Source organism: Podarcis melisellensis (genome assembly GCF_964234715.1).
Source record: "Podarcis melisellensis genome assembly, chromosome: 3".
Classification (NCBI taxonomy): domain Eukaryota; kingdom Metazoa; phylum Chordata; class Lepidosauria; order Squamata; family Lacertidae; genus Podarcis; species Podarcis melisellensis.
The window spans coordinates 38,424,417-38,444,247 of NC_138530.1; the positions used below are offsets into that span (position 1 = coordinate 38,424,417).

The following is a 19,831-nucleotide window of genomic DNA, read 5'->3' on the forward strand; positions in this document are numbered from 1 at the left end:
CTCCCAAGATCATCTTCCTCAACAGATAAAAAGGGGGAAACTTAAGCTATGAAAAGCCCTTGAGATGCATACTGACCCACACATAACCACCCCTTCTCAGGGTTTCTTCTCAGAGGATCCTGAAACCAAGGAAGAGGTCAGGCCTGATGTGACTGTGATATAGAGTGGAGCAATGCACTCTAGTGTAACAAAACAAAACAAAACAAAACAAAACAAAACAAAGTAAGGCAGGGGAGGAATATAAAAGACCTTACCTTAAACTGTGTTTTCCCTGTTCTGCAGTTGTTGTTGTTGCAGTTCCTCTCACAACGGGTATGAGTTGATGTTTCCTCCCCTGGATTGGGTTCTCCGTGCCAGTTGGACAAGGTGATTTTCTTGATGGAGCGGGACAGGGAGTTGCGGTTGATGCAATCTTCATTGGTGGCCACCTCCTCAACGGGGCTGGTGCTGTCAAACCTACCCTCAGAGGACACGGGAGAAGCCTGAGCCAGATACAGAGACACACGCTCATTGAGGTTTTGGTGCAGGGCATGATTATCCAGAGCAGCTATGTCAGGACAGCTGTCTCCTGGAAAGTCCAGGGAGCACTTGGGTAGGGAAAGCTTGGTGGTAATAGTGAACGGCTGGACCTTCCTTGCTCTGCTGCCAGACATTTCTGCCTCTCGCATTGGCCACACAGGAGACAGGGGAAAGGGAAGGGGAGAGCGGGCCACCAGTCCTGAACTCTAACAAGAGGCTATAAAACACATGGCAAAGTCACAAGAGATTCTTCTCCAGCCTCTTCTGAACCATGCAGATGCAGAATTTGCTCCGTTGGGTTCAGTCCTCCTGGGAACTCTCTCAGAAGTTAAGCTTGCTCGGAAATGTCTGACGGAAGGGGACTTCCAGTCTTCTTCAGCTTCCAGGCCTGAGAAATCACGATGCTACCACCACGCCAGGCCTCTGGTCAGCAATGGTGGTGTTGCTTTGCTTCCCCATCCATATTTCTCCACCAGCAACCAAAAGACCATGAGTGTGGGGTTGTGGGTGGGAGCTTGGTCCTGGCTTCAAAGCGAAGAGGAGAAAAGCATTCAGCGAGGCTTGAAGCTGGAAGCCTTTTGTCTGGGGGTGGATCTTGAGAAATGAGATCAGAAATTAAATCTTCCTTGGGAGGGCTGGAGTTGCTGATTGCTCCCTGATTGCTCTCCCTCTCCTTTGGCAGGCGGAGAGCAGCTCCTTCTCCACACGCACTCACCCAGAAGCTAAAAATGTCCCTTCAGATGCTGGAGGGAGAGAGAGAGAAATTGGCTGCAGCGTGGGGTGAAGTCGGTTTCCTCCTCGCCCTTTGGGGTGCTGCTCCACTTCGAAAGTCTCTGCATGAGTGGCGGCGGCGGCGAGGGCGACAGGTGGTGCCGGTGGGGCTACCTACCTGCAAAGTTGGGGGCTTCTGCTGCTGCTGCTGCCGCCCCTTCTCCTTGGCGTCTCCCTGCAGAGCTCGCCTCAGGCGTCGTCCACCTTCTTGCGCAGGTTGAGGACGCAGAGGAGGCAGGTGAGGAGCGCCTCGCGGGACTGCCGGGAAGTCAGGCGGGCCCCCAGGCGCCGAAGCAGCGGCAGGAGGCGCTGGCGAGCCACCAGCAGCAGGCGAGTCAGCAGGGTGCGCAGAAGCAGGAGGGCGAGCAGCGGGGCGGGCATGCTGCGCTCCGGGCGCTCGGCGGGGATCTGCGAGGGGAGGCACAGAGACACACACCGCGGTCAGAGCAGCCGCGGCCCGGAAAGGCGCGCATCCTGCTCGGTGGCCGAAAGCAAGAGGGGAAGCAAGGGAGAGGGAAGGAAGGAAGAGAAGGAGCGCGCGCCCACCACCACCCACCCACCCAGGGTTCGAGCGGGCCTGTTTCCTTTTCTCCCTTTCCCTCCTGGCCCCGTCTTCACTTCTCTCCCACTCCCGGTCCCGGTTCCAGTCCCGATATTTAGCCCAGCCCTTCAGGCAGGGAGTTCTTTAGCATGAGGTAATGCGGCTTGGGCAAAGGGGAAAAGACGGCTTCCAAAAAAACGCGCAGCCTTCCTCCCTCCTGGGGGTGGAGGTCGGCCGCTTCCCGGAGGAGGCTCGGGGTGCAGTTGGGGGAAAGGAGCGCGGATTGAGGAGGGGAGGAGAGGGACGCCTCCGAGACAAGGCAACGAAGGGGCGCACCCATCCCGTCGCGGAAGGGACTCCGGCAGCAGCTGGAACGAACCGCGCCTCTCCGGCGCCTTTGAACGGCCGCGCGACAGAAATCCAACAGGTGAAGCTTTTCCCAGCGCGAGGCAGCCGCACTGAGGAACGTAACGCTTGCTGGATTTCTGCCCGTGGGGAGGCTGTTAAAGACAACAGGAGCCGCCTCAGCGCCTCACTCAGACGCGCACGCCGCTACGGCTCGCGCTCTCTTCTTCGGGTTAGTTGCAAACAGCCTGAAGGAGTTAGTTGCGAGCCACGGAAGAAAAGGATGGAGCAAACTTCCCCCCCCTTTTTTTTTTGCATATGCGTATGCTTGAAGTGCATTTTTCCTTTTAGAGCGTGCGCGCACGCTTTAGCCTAAAGTGAAGCTATAAAATTGCGCGGGAAGTAATGTAACCAGGCCACCAGCCTCTTGCTAGCTAGAGGATGGGGTTATAGAAGGGAACTGCGCGCGGGAAGGTTCTTCGCTTTCGCGCCTCCTGTTCTATCGGAGGAACCCCACGAGCCCGCTTCCCCTGCTTATTGCTGCGCGTCCTCTCCTGCTGCCTAGCGAGCGGGCCGCTGGAATCTAGAGTGGGCGGGCGGAGGGGAGAGGAGCGTTCCCTGCAAGTGCCCAGAGTTGTCTTAGCAACTGAGCGCGTCGAAGGCGATGATGCAATTGAATTCCACAAGGATAGGCTCAAAGCGCGGGGACTCGGAAAGGAAACTTCCCCGGGCGCTATGGCAACGGAGAACACGGACTCCAGCAACCTCCGGGCTGGGGAGGCGGGACTAGAGCGCTGGACGGCCAGAGGCTGGGACGGAGCCCGGATCGCTGATTGTCGCTTGCTCCCGGCCTGGCCGAGTATCCGCGCTCCCTCCTGCGGCGCTCCGGCCCTTTTCAGGGGCTGCTGTTGCGGAGCCGCAGCCCAATGCGCGCTGAGCGCGGCGTGATGGAGAGGGGGGGGGCGTTCACCGTGAGAGAGTTCCTCGGTATTTGCTCTTCACACAACTCGACAGAAGACACTTCTCTGTAGTAATGTCAACTGCGGCTTGTATTATACATTTATGTATAAGCTAAACAAGCTATGGCTAAAGGCTCCACACTCTTGCCCCCCCCCCCAAAAAGGAAAAAAACACACCTGGATGTACATTTCCAAAATATAAGATAAAAATAAATAAAATAAAACCTACATTTCCAGCAACAGTGTTTTGTGTAGTGGAGGTTCCTATATTGTCAGTAAATTACCATATAGCATATATTCAACAGAAAAAAAACAGCGGCAATTTGTTGTTGACAAAGGACAGCTGGACATATAAAGGGCCCCATTACCTTCAGTAGCTTAGGGCCTCATCAAACCTAAATCCAGCCCTGCTTGTATAGACCTTCGGGCAGGGCTTCCATCTGAACAGACGCACAGAGGGGCAGTGGAAGTGTATCTGCAGCCCTTTCCGCTCCACCTACTTGAATCTGGCATTTGAAAGAGCCTTCTTTGCACGTGCAATTGGAAACGCAAATTTATAGAATGTGCGTAGGGCCAAATTAAGACCTCCAGAGGCCCTAAGCACTAAAAAAAAAGTATGGTGCCATGCCCCCACGTAATTCAAAATAAAACCAGTACTAAACTAGTTTTTAAGGAAGACATAGATTTATTGCAACACATGGCAGATCTGATTTCCTGGCATGAGTGTTAAGACAGACACGATTGTGCCGTGAACACAGATTTATAGCCATCAAGTTTGTGCTTGTGTAGATTTCACATTTAAAGCTCCACATGCTTGGGTTGGGTGAGTGTACATGATCTCCTCCCTTCTCCTCATGCATCCAAAGTAATGTCTGAACACCGTGAACAACGGGTCTTTGTTTTGTGTATCGCAATTGGTTGCACATATGAATGTCCCCTTAGTGAAAAACCTACAAGTGTGATTAAAGCATCATACGTGTCACATGGAAACAGTAGAGAGTGGGACTGCACCCACTGGCACCCCCTCCTCATGCATGTTTGACAAAACCCATGGAAAGCCATGCTACGGAACAGTTGCAGGCTCTTTGCACAGTCAAAGAATACAGATTCACACATACAACAACTATGATGCTGCTTTGTAAATATGTTTGCTACTTCAAAACTTAATGCCAAATTTGAAGGGGCAGGGTGTGGGCAGGGAGGCTGCTGCCCCCCCAATAAATAAAATCAATAAAGAAATACTTAAATAACAGGTTCTGGCCCCCTAACAAAAGCCTCCCCCCCAACAAAAATCCTGGATGCACCCATGGGGCAGGACAGGAAAAGAAGGTGGTCTCACTGCAGTCAGCATAATTTGTGAAGAGCCTTATTGTTGCATACAGAAATCTGTGGACAAGATGCACATAAATTCCTACACAGAATGCTTCAGTTGCCTGCATAGGGGAAGATCTTTCTGCAATAGTCATTGACAGGGAGTAACATTTAAATTAAGGATGGATGGGGACCCTCCAGATGTTATTGGACTTCCCTCAGCCCCAGGTTGGCCAATAGTCAGTGACAAGGCGAGTTGCAACCCCACATCCCTGGTCAAAAGTCACTGCAAAAAAAAAAAAAAAATTGTTTCACTGTAACCAGAGCTACAGCTGTTTCTGCACCAGACAGGGAAACATCTTGCTTTTATTAGGAAATTCTGTCTGACATCCTGACTATGTTTCAACAACAAAAGAATTCTGCCTTGAATGTGATTAATATATATATTGTTATGAGCTTGTGAGTGCTAGACACTTCTAAATTCATGGAATCAGTAAGTGTTAGAATTTAATTAAAGGCCTCTAACTCCAGGAAATTGCCAGATCACTATAATCCTGGGATTCAGCAAAGTGTTAGAATCTAATGAAGCCTTGGGGTGTTAAACTCAGTGACATATTACTTTAATCTCTCAATTTAGCAAATGCTAAAAGCTAATTCAGCCAGGGAAGCCTCCTGGTTGATGGGCCGTTAAGACAACCAAGGATCAAAAGGGTCTTGGTGTGAGATTGAAGGAGTGAGGACTTTCCTTCGACAGATAAAGCCAGAACTTGTAGAGGTTAGAGTTAGGAGTTATGTGTCCGGAAGAAGCAAAGCAGCAGATAGAGCATGATGGGTTATTCAGGGCTAAAGCTATGGAAGAAGCAAAACTCTCTTGGGATGTTTATGCTCAGGTTGTATATATGTGTAAATAAACCATATATCATGAAGACACCTCAGTCTCCACTGTGCCTCATTTCCAAAAGGAAACACATATCCTGGATGAGTGGCTGGAGCCCCTGGAATCCCGCAGTGCTCAGAGCTTGGAAAGGCGTGCAACAATGTAATAACATAACACAATAAAACTATTTGGAAACTATTACAGTAAGCCACATGGGTTGCTTGTGGGAAGACCCATCATGATGGGTGGTGCCGGGGGGGGGGCAAGCATTCTCCCCCCAAAATGAGCTCAACCCTACCTTGTCCCTCTATTGCTGGACTTCTGCCTGTAACATATACATTTGGTTTTCTTTCAGAGATAATAATAATAATAATAATAATAATAATAATAATAATAATAATAATAATAATAAATAATTTATACCCACCCATCTGGCCGAGTTTCCCCAGCCACTCTGGGTGGCTTCCAATCGAGTGTTAAAAACAATACAGCATTAAATTTTAAATATTAAAAGTTTCCCTAAACAGGGCTGCCTTCAGATGTCTTTTAAAGATAAGATAATAGCTGCTTAATGTGTGGGACGTACAATCACAGAACTGCAGAGTTGGAAGGGAAGAGTCATCTAGTCCAACTCCCTGCAATTCAAGAATCTCAACTAACACATCTATGACAGATGACCTATAAATCACTCGCTTGTAAATATACTTTGCCCCTTCTGTGTGCCTCATCCCCTTTTTTCTGGTGCCGCCCACTGGGACCATTGGTCTGTATGTTAGATAAAGCTAGTAGTGATAATGTGCTTCTTTTTTCCATTTCACTGTAGCATGTCTAATGACATAATGGTAGCCAGATCAAGGGCTTTTTGTATAGGAATTCCAAATTGGAATTTTGTGACAAAAGGAGATGTCAGTTTGTTTCCAATCTAGCCATGCAGTCTACAATTGTTCACTTGCTTTTTTGCAGGGAATCCAGATGATTCTGCATTCAATTTCGCCACACCCCCATGTTGTCCTTCCATCTATATTCAACTTGATTTGTGCTTATCGTTTTCATGGTTAAAGGGCACTTGTAGCATCGGTCTGTCCAGTGCAGACAGGCAAAATACCGCTGAGGTTTTCCAGGGCTATTGTGTCTTTAATTAGACACCATTTTGTGGTGTCTGCCTCTGATTGCTTCCTGTTCAGCGCAGCAAGCCATTGCTGATGAATTGACCCATTCTTAGCTTGTTCTTGCTTTCCACTGCCCTTAATTACTGGTTTCCTTTCATTATCTTACTTTGTCTTTCTGAAAATGCACAATTTTGAAACAAAAGTGCAGGGGAAAATGAGAGACAACCAGTAATTAACATCTGACCATAAGGAAAAGGAATTGCTCTATTTAAAGAACAGTTAAGGAAAGAAATCATCTGCAATACTGTGACCGCACTGAACAGGAAGCACTTGGAGACTGAGGCTAGAAGGAGGCAGATTCTCAGTAAAATTTGCAAGAGCTCTTTCTTCAACAGGATTGGTTAGTATAGAGCTTGCCAACCTTTTTGGGCCGATAGGCACATTTGCAAACTGTTCTGGCCTGGGCTAGGGGAGAGCCCATGAGCCTCAGGGGCAAGATGGGTCAGTTTGACTGCAGAAAGCCCTGCATCCCTTGCTCTCTTATTTTTTTGCATTCTTATTATTTAACAAAATTTATCTACTGCTTGATTGTAATAAAGCCTCAAAGTGATTTACAAGAAACAAACTAAAGCATTAAAATTACAAAAAAATACTGTTAAAAACAGGTTGTTGTTGTTGTTTTTAAAAATTGAAAACTAAACTCAACAGTAAGCTAAACACAGATTAAAAGACATGCAGCTTCTACATGTTTCAATAGGCTTTCCTATACAAAAATGTTAAAGCAGGTACTGAAAACATTATACAGAGGACGCTCGGGTTGCGTTCGCAACCCGCAGCATCCGCAACCCGCAGTGCTGCGTCTGTGGACACACGGGTCGCAATTTGGCACTTCTGCACATGTGCAAATCGTGATTTAGCGCTCATGCACAAGTGCCAAAACCTGGAAGTAACCCGTTCCAGTACTTCCGGGTTCGGTGCGGTGCACAACCCGAAATTGCGCAACCCGAAGCGTTTGTAACCCGAGGTATGACTGTACAGCAAAAGTGTCTGCTTGATGTCAACAGACAGGGAGTTCCAAAGTGTAAGTACTGTTGTATTGTGGGCATATATGGAGTAAATTGCTTATGCATGTAAACTGGTCCCAAGCTGTTAGTGGCTTTATATACTAACAGCAACACCTTGAATTTGGCCCAGTAACACATCAGCAAGCAAAGCAGTTCTCTGAGCAGAGGTGTTTATGTGCTGACAGGGTTTCATTCCTGCTGGTAGCTGTGCTCACATCCTCCAACATTTCTCTGATGAAAATAGGGATGTCCTATTCCATTGTTGTTGTTATTGTTATACTATTTATACCCCACCCATCTGACTGGGTTGCCCCAGTCACTCCAACATATATATGTATATATAAATTAAACATTTTTAAAAAGTCTCTATACAGGATTGCCTTCAGATGGCTCGGGGCTCAGGTAACTCCATACCCTCCAACATTTTTCTGTTGAAAATAGGGACATCCTAAGGAAAAGCAAGACATTCCAGGATCAAATCAGAAACCGGGATGGCTTCTGTAAATCTGGGGCTATCCCTGGAAACTAGGGGCACTTGGAGGGTCTGCTGTGCTGCTGCATTCTGCACTAACTGCAGCTACCAGATCAGGTTAGGAGATGCCCTACAGAGAGAGTATTGCAGTAATTCAACATTTAAGTCTCCAATGCTTGAACTACTGTGGCCAAGCAAGCTCTCCAGGAACAGCCACAGTTGTCATACCAGTCGCAGCTGCCAAAATACATTTCTAGCCACTGAGGCTACCTAATCCTCTCCATCCACATAGGTTTGTATTTGTTCACAAGGTCAAAATTATAGCACCTCTCAAGCAGAAAGGTAGACTAATCAAGATATCATTTGCCATCCAGATCATGCAAATAATGGCCTTAAAACTGCATAGTTTAAGCACACTCTCTTTTGGAGATGAGATTCTGCAGTTCAGGCTCAGCTTATCATGACTTACCGTAAGTCCCCTAATTGTTTACAGACTGATTGACCTCTAAGGGCTTGTTCACATGAAAACAGCCACTCGCCTCCCTATTCTGCCCTGGTTAATTGACTGAAATGTCTGGGTGATTCTGTGGGACAGGATATATCACATAAAGTCTTACCACAAGCCCAGGAACTGTTTTCCACAGATGGGAAGAGTTGTCCTTTTTGGTTTGCAATGGTATGAAAGCTAGGAAAGCAAGAAAAAGGTTCTCATAAAACATCTGCCAAAACAGATGGTAGGGAATAAATTGGCATCTCTATCATCTGGAAATATGGGCCTGATTTATTATCACCAGTGGGCCTCATAACAATTACAATTGTAAGGTCAAATCTAAAGTTTAGCTACCCTGCCAAGATTGCCATCAGAGGTTCTGAAATGTTTTGAATAAACTTTTTAATTTATCACCAAACAGCAGCATGGAAAGCCATTTTAGGATTCAGCTATACAGCTGCAAATAAAACGTTTTAAATGTGTTGTAAAGAGCCATATACAAATGTGGCACTAAATGGCTACGGTGAGCTATGCCAAATTTAATGTATTTTTCAAAATGTTTTTTTAAAAAGCATTTTCACAGTTTTTTTATATGTGTGCAGATTCCAACTTAGCCAAGGGACACTGGTGTTTTAAATGTTATGTATAAAGACAAACTTGTGGATTGTCTTTGAACTGTTAATAAATTAATCAACCTATTAAATAATTACATTATCTTCATGCAGATAGCTTGTGAATGTTTGATAATATTTCTGTATTAGATTGATATTTTGTAAGTGGCCCAGGAACTGTTACTGATGGACAGCCACATAAATGTAATAAGCAATTATAATGGTTTTCTCAATTAATACATCTTAAAGGCATGTCTAATTCAAAAGCTGTTCAAAGTTTACTGCACCAGTTACCCTATTTGTAAAGCACAGCTTGAAATAATGTGATGAAAAACTACACTTTAAATACTATATATGAGGACATCAATCGGACTGTTTATGATTCCTTTAATCCCTACATTTCCCCCAACAATATCCTTTTAAGCTTCCACTTTAGCAGTTTTCCTATCCTACCCCCTTTCCGCCCTACCCTATAATTTTCACCTGCTGTTTCCTTTATTCTTTATCAAAATTTTTGCAAGAGCAGAGGCAAAACACTCAGTTTCAGTCTGCACTTTCCTTTCTTTAGGTTAAGAGAAAGCTAGAGTTGAGAGAAAGAAGAAGAAATTGTACATCTTCACATATTCCCCTCCCTCCACCAATTTTTTTTTTAAATCCTCCCCAAACTATAATATTTTTGTGCAATCCTCCATCATAGAAATAGAAAACCAGCTCAGTTTTAGGCTGGAATGGCCAGCAAGTAAGGACTGTAGTAGTCCATGACTCGCTTTCCCCCTTGTTCTTACATTTTCCATAAGAACATGGAACAGGAAGCTTGCATGCTCCTGTTGACCTCCAGAGGTCATATCTGCCATGGGATGGGAACACATCCCTGATTAGTAGAGTTCCCAGAAGACAGCTCTACAAATGCGCAACCACAGAAGCTCTTACTGTCTCCTTCCTCGGTCTCCTCTTCCAGAATAGCAGAGTGGTCCTGTGTCAAGGCCAGCCTTCAGGTTTCTGCACTACCTCTGGCAAAACGACTTGCCTTCAGCAGCACCACGATTATGCCCAGACAACGAGGGACACATTTCTTTCTTTTTTTAAAAAAGACTCCTCCTTGTCAGCTGTCCTTTAAACTCTATACCCATACCCAGCTCTGTCTCTCCCAACAAACAAGGGAGAGGAGGAGGGGAGAAGGACACATGGTCATTGTAAGGGATCTCTGCCAACCCTGTGACCCCCCATCTGTTAGGGTGGCAATGTTGGTGCTTGCAACATGCAGACGGGGCTAACTGGGGGGAAGGGATGGGGCTAAGGGAAAGGATCACAGCATCTGTGCTGCACAATCATAAGATCTGGCACAAGTAGCATCTGTTGAAAAGCCCGATTCAAACTCTGAGCAGGCAACTAGCTTAAACACACAGCTCCACGACGGTTTGCCTGGATTGCTAATGAGCGTCACTTCATTTCCTCAAGGAACCAAAGAATGTAGACACATGTTATTGTATAGCAGGGGGAGAGAGAGGATGGCAATAATAATAATAATAATAATAATAATAATAATAATATATTTATACCCTGCCCATCTGGCTGGGCCTCCCCAGCCACTCTGGGAGGCTTCCAATATATATATATATATATATATATATATATATATATATATATATATATATATATGCTTTCGTAGATTTTCACGGGTACAGGAATGCAGGTTTTGGTGTCCTCGGGTGTCTTCCCGTGTAAAAGTTGGGGTGTCTAGGCGACGTTTCGACGAGGTCTCACTCGTCATCTTCAAGAAGATGACGAGTGAGACCTCGTCGAAACGTCGCCTAGACACCCCAACTTTTACACGGGAAGACACCCGAGGACACCAAAACCTGCATATATATATATATATACATACTGTAATACATCAAACATTAAAAGCTTCCCTAAACAGGGCTGCCTTCAGATGTCTTCTAAAAGTCTGGTAGTTGTTTTTCGCTTTCACATCTGTTGGGAGGGCCTTCCACAGAGAGGGCGCCACTACCGAGAAGGCCCTCTACCTGGTTCCCTGTAACTTGGCTTCTCGCAGTGAGGGAACCGCCAGAAGGCCCTCGGTGCTGGACCTCAGTGTCCGGGTAGAACGATGGGGGTGGAGACGCTCCTTCAGATATACTGGACCGAGGCTGTTTAGGGCTTTAAAGGTTAGCACCAACACTTTGAATTGTGCTCGGAAACGTACTGGGAGCCAATGTAGGTCTTTCAAGACTGGTGTTATATTGTCTTGGTAGCTGCTCCCAGTCACCAGTCTAGCTGCTGCATTTTGGATTAGTTGTAGTTTCCGGGTCACCTTCAAAGGTAGCCCCACGTAGAGCGCATTGCAGTAGTCCAAGTGGGAGATAACCAGAGCATGCACCACTCTGGCGAGACAGTCTGCAGGCAGAGTCCTCTAGCACCCAGCGAGTTCCCACTCTCCAGAGGCACTGGGAGGGGGGGTAGGGGATAGAATGCCTTTTCACTGTCCACCCAGGCACGGCTGGCCCATTTATGAGGCAAGCTGAGGCAGCCGCTTTGGGCAGCAGGATCCACAGATACAGCAGATCTGGCCTTGTGCACCTTGGAGGTAGGATCTGTCCACCTCCTCAGCAGTGTCCTCTTGGCAAATAGGAGGTGGTCTCTCCCCCCGCCCCCTTGTTTCAATGTAGATCTCTATTTCCTCTTGATCCTGATGTAGATCTGCAGTCACTCCTTCTTCCTTGGCCCTGGGCAGGGGCACCATTTTGTGGTTCGCCTCAAATGCAAAAATATTCTGATTCTAAATATTCGAATTCGAATTAGCTTAAATTGTGTCCACATGGGGAGGGCTTGTTTTGGTCTGGGAGAGCCTGTAGCTCAGTTCTAAGACTTGCTGTACATACAGGAGTCTAAGGGTTCAGTCTCTGCTATCTCCAGTTCAAGAAATAGAGTTAAGGGAAATTTATCTGTGCCTGAGACCTGGGAGAACAACTGTTAGAGAGAGTAGACAACTCTGGGCTTGATGTAAAAATAGTCAGCCCTGGTATAAGACAACTTCCTATGTTCCCATACATCTTGTGGCACAATGGGTCAGGGCATCTAGCTGTTATCCAGAAGGTTGGTGGTTCGAGCCCACCCAGGGATGGCTGTGGGCATTGCAGGGAGTTGGACTAGAAGATCCCTTCCAACTCTACGATTCAGTGATTCTATTCTCTAAGGCTCCCCAGCAGATAGAAAACCCTTTGAAGGCAAGTGAATCCTTCAGAATCATTGATCTCTGTATGAAAGATCTCCAAACCATTTTAGGAGCCTGGCTAATTTATTTGAGTCTGCAGGAACCTAGAACTGGAAGTGGGAAAATGTGGCATGTCGTATGGGTCAAATGGATCCAACCCATGTCTGACACAAATAGGAAAGCGCATCCGGCACATGGTAAGGCAACCATGTGCCTAACCGACACACTGTTAATCAATCCACTTTTATCTAAGCACTGCAATGTTGGAGGGAGTGGCTAGTCATACTGCGGTAAAAACTCCACTGCAAGTTGGCTGAGCATTGGCAAAAAAATGTCACCACCACATGTCAAAGCAGGCCCCCTCCACCCACATATGCAGCAGCATGAGATTTTATTTCCCATTATGCAATCCCATTCATCTGTGTAACCCTTTTCCATGGCCACAACCAGACTCTGGAATTCCCCACCCAGGCAGATTTGCCTCACCTTGACCCTGAATATTTTCTACCACAGTGGGAAAAACCTTCATTTTTAGGAAGGTCTTTGTTACTGATTTTAATGAACTTTGGTTGACACACTTTTATTACTGTTTTTATGGTTTTAATGTTGTGGCTTTTGCTGCTCTGCTTCTTAAGTAATGATGTTTTAGTGATTTAAAAAAATAATAATGTGATGCATTTTTTTTAAAAAAAACATTTCTATGTAGTGTTTGTTATTTAGTCACCTTGAACTTTTGGGGATAGTAAACATTTTAAATAACGGAAGTAATTAAAAAAGTATGTTTGTAAACACTACAGTTATGTGGAGAGGGTTGATGAAACAGTTCTTTTCTATTCCACCATCACCCCCACTTGTGCTGCGTCAAATATTTGCAGAACTTGATGATGTGAGAGGGACCCTTCCTCAAATCACTTCAGATTAGATTGGCCTTCAACTGATTTAATTTTCTTGAAGCCAATGAGATTCAACTGGCTTAAACCCAAGTGCTCTGCCTTAACTGCATTGTGGATAGCATACAAATCAATATGGCTAACCTGGTCCAAAACACCCACCCACCCCATTCACACATGAAAACAGAACACCACAGCCAACCACAAATGAACAGCCACACCCTAAGCCAACCCCAACCTTTCTTACCACCAAAGGAACACAAGTGAACAGCAGAGAACCCACACAAGCAACGCTGACACAAAACCCCACATATATTAAGTAAAATAAAAACATCACCACCCAACCCCAACCCCACTCATATTTCCCCCCCCCTCCACCTCTTTCCCCTATTCTTCCTAATGTCTCAACAAATGAAACCGATTTGTAAAAAACATAAAAATTGTTATGTGGAAAAAAAATATGAGAGAGAGACATTGCAAAAAACACAACCCCCCCCCCCAAAAAAAACCAGCATTGTGGATAGGCTTAACACTGAAGAAAAATGGCAATGAATCGATTGGTTACTTAACAGTTAGAGTATTATTATGTTCATGAGCCCGGGTGATACCTAACATTCTCTGCGCTGGGAATTGGATCCTATTGCTCATGCTTTGCAGTTAACTCACACAAGATTTAACTGGGGAACAATTGAGGAAAAATAAGGAAGTGGGAAACTGTAACCAGTTCACTTTGTTTGACGCCGTGTGGAGGTTTATGTCTGAGAGCAAAGATCAGCCCTTCCTCCTTCTTTCTTCCAGTCCATCCTTTGCCCCTTAAAGGCTGCTGCCATGAGCTCAGCCGGGTTGACCTTTCCCAGCCCCTTGCAGCTTTCTCACGGAGAGGCAGAGATCAACCCAAGGGACCAGCTTGGCCCCAGCACAGCAGCATCATGCTCCAAAATCAGAAACAGCCACTCAACAGCTCAGTCATTAGCAAGAGGGAGCAGCAAGGGTCAATGGTGATGTCAGACTCCTGGGGCTTGCTTCCTAGCTGCCCTCTGCCTTGCCTGATTCTTTTCAGCAGATGAAGAACTTGTTCCTTCCTTTCTTTTCTGCACATTCAGTATCATTTAGTGCACAGTGATGCTATTCGTATAATGTTTCTGTTGCTCATATAAGTGTTGTGAACCAGTCAGTATTCCGGACTGCATGGGAGACAGGAGCATGGGCACAACATGGGCTCAGCTGCCTCCTAAAATCTAGAAAATCAATGAAAATAACTAACTGAGGTTCTGCCCCTCCTAACATGAAGCCTGCCCCCCCCCATATAAATACTGGCTATGCCCATGTATGATAGCGAAATTATTTGGCAGCAGGTACAACTCTGTTAGGCGTAGGGATGGGAGACAGACACATTCAATTCAGTTCACGTTAAAACCTGAATTTATCAAATTCAGACTTTCAATAACCATAGGACAGCCAAAAGATAGCCATCCTTTGAAATCCACGCTTATCCAGTTTTTGCAATGTAGCTCTGCATTCACCCAGCGTTTACAAAAATACACGTGTTAGGCAAATGTGTGCTAAAAATAAGTGAAAATAACATACAAAGATGCATTATAGGAGAAATTGCTTGCAAAAATGTGCATATCAGTCACAACTGCATGCACAAATGTGTTTATTAGAAAGTTATACTAAAATACAGACAAAATTTCATGAGGATTTTTTTTTTTTTGCAAATTGCTACAAAACTGCGGAGAGCCAAATTTAGGATTGGAAAAATGAGAAACAGAGAACAGAAATGGGCTCATCCTTCCATCCTTAATTAGGAGTAGGGGCAGCAGGAGCATGGTCAAGATACGAGGCTGTGCCAAGAAGGGTAGATTAGAAGGGACTATCATCATCTCTAACAACCTAATAGGCATGACTGAAAAGGAAAAAGGGATGGGGTGAGAAAAGGAAAATAAGACAATTCAAGTCCCAGCTCTTACATAATGTTAGATGTTTACATTCTGGCCAGACTGCAGGAGATCATCTGGAAGGAAGCCAAAGAGATGTTGGTACCACTCAATCATGCTGTTAAAAGAAACCTTTTTTCCACGATAAAGTGATTGATTTAGTAGACATAGGATATAAAGTCAATATAACCTTTTTTGACTTTAGCGCAGATTCTGAATGATAAATCCTCCTTAGGAAGCTTGGGAAATGGAAGAGAAAGACCAGACTTTCAGTGCATATGTAACTGGCTGAATAATGGCATATAAAGGGGAATAATGGATTGACTTCAGATTAGAAAGAAGCCTTGTTTGTGGTTTTACAGGGGTCATTATTGGGTCTGGTGCTGTTCAGCATCTTTGCTAGCTGCTTGGAGAAAAGAGTTGAGTAATACACCTGTCAGACTTTCCGATTATACAAAAGTGGGAAGAATTGCAAACATCTTAAGAGCATAAACTAAACATTAAAAATAATTCAAATACACTGGAGGGTAGAGGTGATAACAAGTGCTGTTCTACAAGAACTAATGCAAATTGTGCAACATAGAAACGAAGAATGCAATTCACAAACATAAGGCGGTTTAACAGCAGCTGGATTGCACAGAAGTATGCAGGGACTGCCGCAAATAAACTCATTTAACAATGCAGAAGGCAACTGACAAATTGGAATGGTTTGAAGGTGAACTACAGAGATGATGAAACATCTAGAAAGAAAAACACGTAAGAAAAAGTTGAAGGAGAAAGGTGTGCTTAGCCTAGAGGAAAAATGCTTAGGGAAAGATGTCAGAGATGTATTATATTAAGAAGCAACAACCCTCAGTGTTCATATTTGCTTAGTTTAGCTCTGCTTACTTTATACTTTTCCCCCCACCTGAGAATATTGAATCAATCTGATTTTTTTAAATAAAGAAACTGAAATCTATGACACACAAATCATTCTTAGTCTAAACATGACAGTGAGCAAGCAAAACAGGCCACTTCTGGTTATATTAGTCAGGACCAACCCACCCATGAGGCAAGGTGAGGTGACTGCCTCAGACAAATTGTCGCTGTTTTTTGTGTTGAATATATGCTATATGGTAATTTATGGATCTAACAGGTAACTAAAGCCATTTACACATAACAAATATGTATATCATAGGAGCCTACACAACACAAAACACTGTTGCTGTATGTAGGTTTATTTTATTTGTGTTTTTTTCCTTATATTTTGGAAATGTGCATCCAGGTTTTTTCCCCTTTAATTTTTTGGGGGGCCCCCAAGAGAGTGGGGCCCTAAGCTATAGCTTGTTTATCTTATACGTAAATCCGGCATTGCAGCAGCCTTTGGAGAATAGGAGGAGCTGCTGGTGTATTCCTCCCCTTGTTCCCTATGTCAGTTTTCCCTTACCCCTTGCTCCCCGGTGTGGTGTGGGGAGCGCCATATTGTGATTTGCCTCAGGCACCAATATGTCTACAGAAGTCAAATACACATACCATGACAAAAGCCTTCTGTGTTTATATTGAAATTATATATTTTCTGACATCCCAGAAAGTACCATTTCACAAGATGTCACCCATTTGTTTCTGTAAATATTTATTACCACACAACATCTAAAATACTGACATTTTTAGAACTTCAAAATTCAGCACAAGCTAATGACAACAAGCAAGGGAATACTATTGAGCTGTCTCCATTTTTTCTGTATGCATTAAACAACTTCCATCTCACCCTTCATCAGAAATTCCAGGTTGTTTCCAAAATGCTTAAAATCACAAAGCACGATATACAGACACTACAAGAATAAAACAGTAATTAAAAGCAGCAGGATAAAAAAGCAAGTGGCACTGAGAAAGTGGATAAAGAAACGTTTTTCTCCCTCTTTTGTAATGCTAGAGCTCATGACATCTAATGAAGCTGAATGCTGGAAGATAGAGGAGAGATGAAAGAAAGTATTTAATAGAATCATAGAATTATAGAGTTGGAAGGGACCATCTAGTCTGAGCTTCTGCCGATCAGAAGGTAGGCAGTTCAAAACCCCGCGACGGGGTGAGCTCCCGTTGTTCGGTCCCAGCTCCTGCCCACCTAGCAGTTCAAAAGCATGCCAAGTGCAAGTAGATAAATAGGTACCGCTCCAGCGAGAAGGTAAATGGCATTTCCGAGCGCTGCTCTGGTTCGCCAGATGCAGCTTAGTCATGCAGGCCACATGTCTGCGGACAAATGCTGGCTCCCTTGGCCTATAGAGTGAGATGAACATCGCAACCCCAGAGTCATCCACAACTGGACTTAATGGTCAGGGGTACCTTTACCTTTAAGTGAAGTTACAGGGAACCAGGCAGAGGGCCTTCTTGGTAGTGGCATCCACCCTGTGGAATGCCCTCCCATTAGATGTCAAGGAAATAAACAACTACACGACTTTTAGAAGACATCTGAAAGCAGCCCTAGAGCGGGAAGCTTTTTATATATGATGCATAGTTGGGTTTTTATCCTATGCTAGAAGCTGCCCAGAGTGGCTGGGGCAACCAGTTAGATGGGCAGCATATAAATATCATCATCCGAAGCCTAAGCTGGCAGTTGATACCAGTCTGTTCTTTATCTGTTTGCATCGGTTTTATGACTATTATTATATAAGTGTTAGTTTTATTGCATTTTTTACATTGTGCTGTACGCAGCTTTGTGATTTTTAAAAGAAAAGCCTTATGTAAATGCTCTAAAATAAACATTTTACTTTTTCTCTTGTGTGCTACTGTAGTGGGGAGTAGCTAACAGAGCATATTCCCCAGTTTGCAAAGAAAGGGAAATGATAAAGATGACCTTTCCATCAAATGATAAGCAGTAGTTTACAGATAAAAGATAGTATCCATCTTCCTTCAGGTTCCCCAAAGAAACCTTTGAAATACGTAAATTTATCTGAAAGGCATCTTAACTGAGGCAATCCATTATGTAAATTCATCAGCCACCAACTAAAAGCCAAACTTAACATAGTAAAAATTATATTTAGTGGGAAATCAGCCTTCGTTGTGCCAAAAAGGTTTTTGATATGGGCACTTGAGACAGTGTGTGACAAGCTTTTACACTATAGGCCTGGGACAATTTGCATTTAACCTTTTTTTTTTAAAACATGAGATCATTCCTTCAAAGAGCCCAAAGGAAGTGCTCTGAGGTCAAATCCAGAGGTAGAGCCTTTCATGAGATGGGGTACAGAGAGAAAAGGAATGGGAGGAGAGAATGGAGGGGAGCCAAATGGTGATTTTGGCGCCATGGCATCACTGCATTTGCAGACAGACACATGAATGATGTGGAAATATTTATTTGCTGAAAGAAAAGGAATGGGAGGCAGACAGCAGTGTAAGCTCTAAGATTAATGAGGAGACCTTGATAAGGATCACTCCAAGAAGTTTGACACACTGCAGACTGGATCTTAAATACAGTCTGAGAAGTCAGGTATAATGCTTTTACAACAGCATGACCAATGTCTTTTGCCAACTAGCCAGTTCCCCTGCCCTAATCTTAGCTGCAATTTTACCTAATGGACAACATAGTTTTGTACAATATTTGAACAAATTGAGTGTGGTCTTTGTGTTTCAGATGCGCAGCACAAGAACATCTTAGCACTAAACAAATCCCATGTGCCAAAGCACCCTCATTTAGTCTGCTGTAGATCTTGGAGGATAGATTGGCACGGAAATATGGCTGTAGCAAGGAGGTTATTCTGGGCTTTGTGGCATGGCCTGGATTTCATCAAAGGCATATACTGTTTTCTATTCCTTTGGGAATTATTGCTCAAGACAGGGAGTCCAGTCCAGTGTGGACAACACATACCATGAAGACAAAATTCTCAGGGGCAAAACCTTTGTTGGCAAATGCAGCAAGCAACCTTTGTTGTGGTCTTCACACCAGTTTTACAGCTCCTAAGCTAAGCCCAGAAAAGACAGCTGTATATGTTGTTGGCTCCAGGAAGTATCAAAATCTCCCCTTCTGAGAGGAGAAGCCTGTTGAAAGCAGCTGCATGGCTGACATACATAGTTCTGTGGTTGAGGTTAAGAGAAGTATGGCAGGCTAGAGACAACTGAACCCTCAACCACCACCATCGGTTCCTGAGAAGGGACAATATGGCCCATTCATTCTTAAGGGACTATAAATAACTTGGGGAAATAAGAACTAATTGTCTGATAACTTTGCCAGTTCTAGAACATCAGTTGTTTGAAGCAGGTGGGGTAGGCCAGCTGTCTTCCATCTTGTCTTCCCAAGATTTTGCTAAACGTAATATGTTTAGCAAAATATTGATCATTTGACTAGTAATGTATTGGGCAGGAGGCTGCATAGAGAGCTTCTTCTCCCAGTCTCCTCTGCTTTCAACTTCAAGCCATTTGAGGTGTTGTGCAGCAGAAGGGAGAGAAATATGTTTTCACTCATCCTCACGGGCAGAAAAGCATCAGAAGATTTGGAGGGACTTTGTGATATGGTACATATAAAGGAGGTGAAAATATGCACAGCTGGGGGGGGGGATAGCAGAATCATTGCACAAGTTAGTATTGCTTCGCAAAAAGCGATTTATTAGTGTCATTTCAGGGTGGAAGTTTTTCAGCACAAAAATTGCAATTTGCTTTGCTCAGTTAGCTTACATACATTGCTCATGTGTGCCAAATGAAGGATAAGAAGGAGCTGACTAAACAGAACAGAATAGCTTCTTGGACTTTGGTCA

The 19,831-nt window shown here is 44.5% G+C and overlaps 1 protein-coding gene across 6 annotated transcripts in view; it reads right to left on the minus strand.

Annotated features, from left to right (window-relative positions):
* The window catches only part of LOC309366804 (uncharacterized protein), a 177,256-nt gene extending 175,790 nt beyond the window's left edge, over positions 1–1,466 (minus strand). For 5 of the 6 annotated variants that reach the window (XR_014166883.1, XM_081905637.1, XM_081905635.1 and 2 more), the window contains exon 1: positions 255–1,466. Coding sequence is in view for 5 of the 6 variants with exons in the window: in XM_081905637.1 (XP_081761763.1) it covers positions 255–668 (414 nt within the window). In the remaining variant the exon portion in view is untranslated. The remainder of the gene's footprint in view (positions 1–254) is intronic. The other variant, XM_081905638.1, reaches the window with a different exon arrangement.
* Between the last annotated feature and the right edge of the window lie 18,365 nt (positions 1,467–19,831).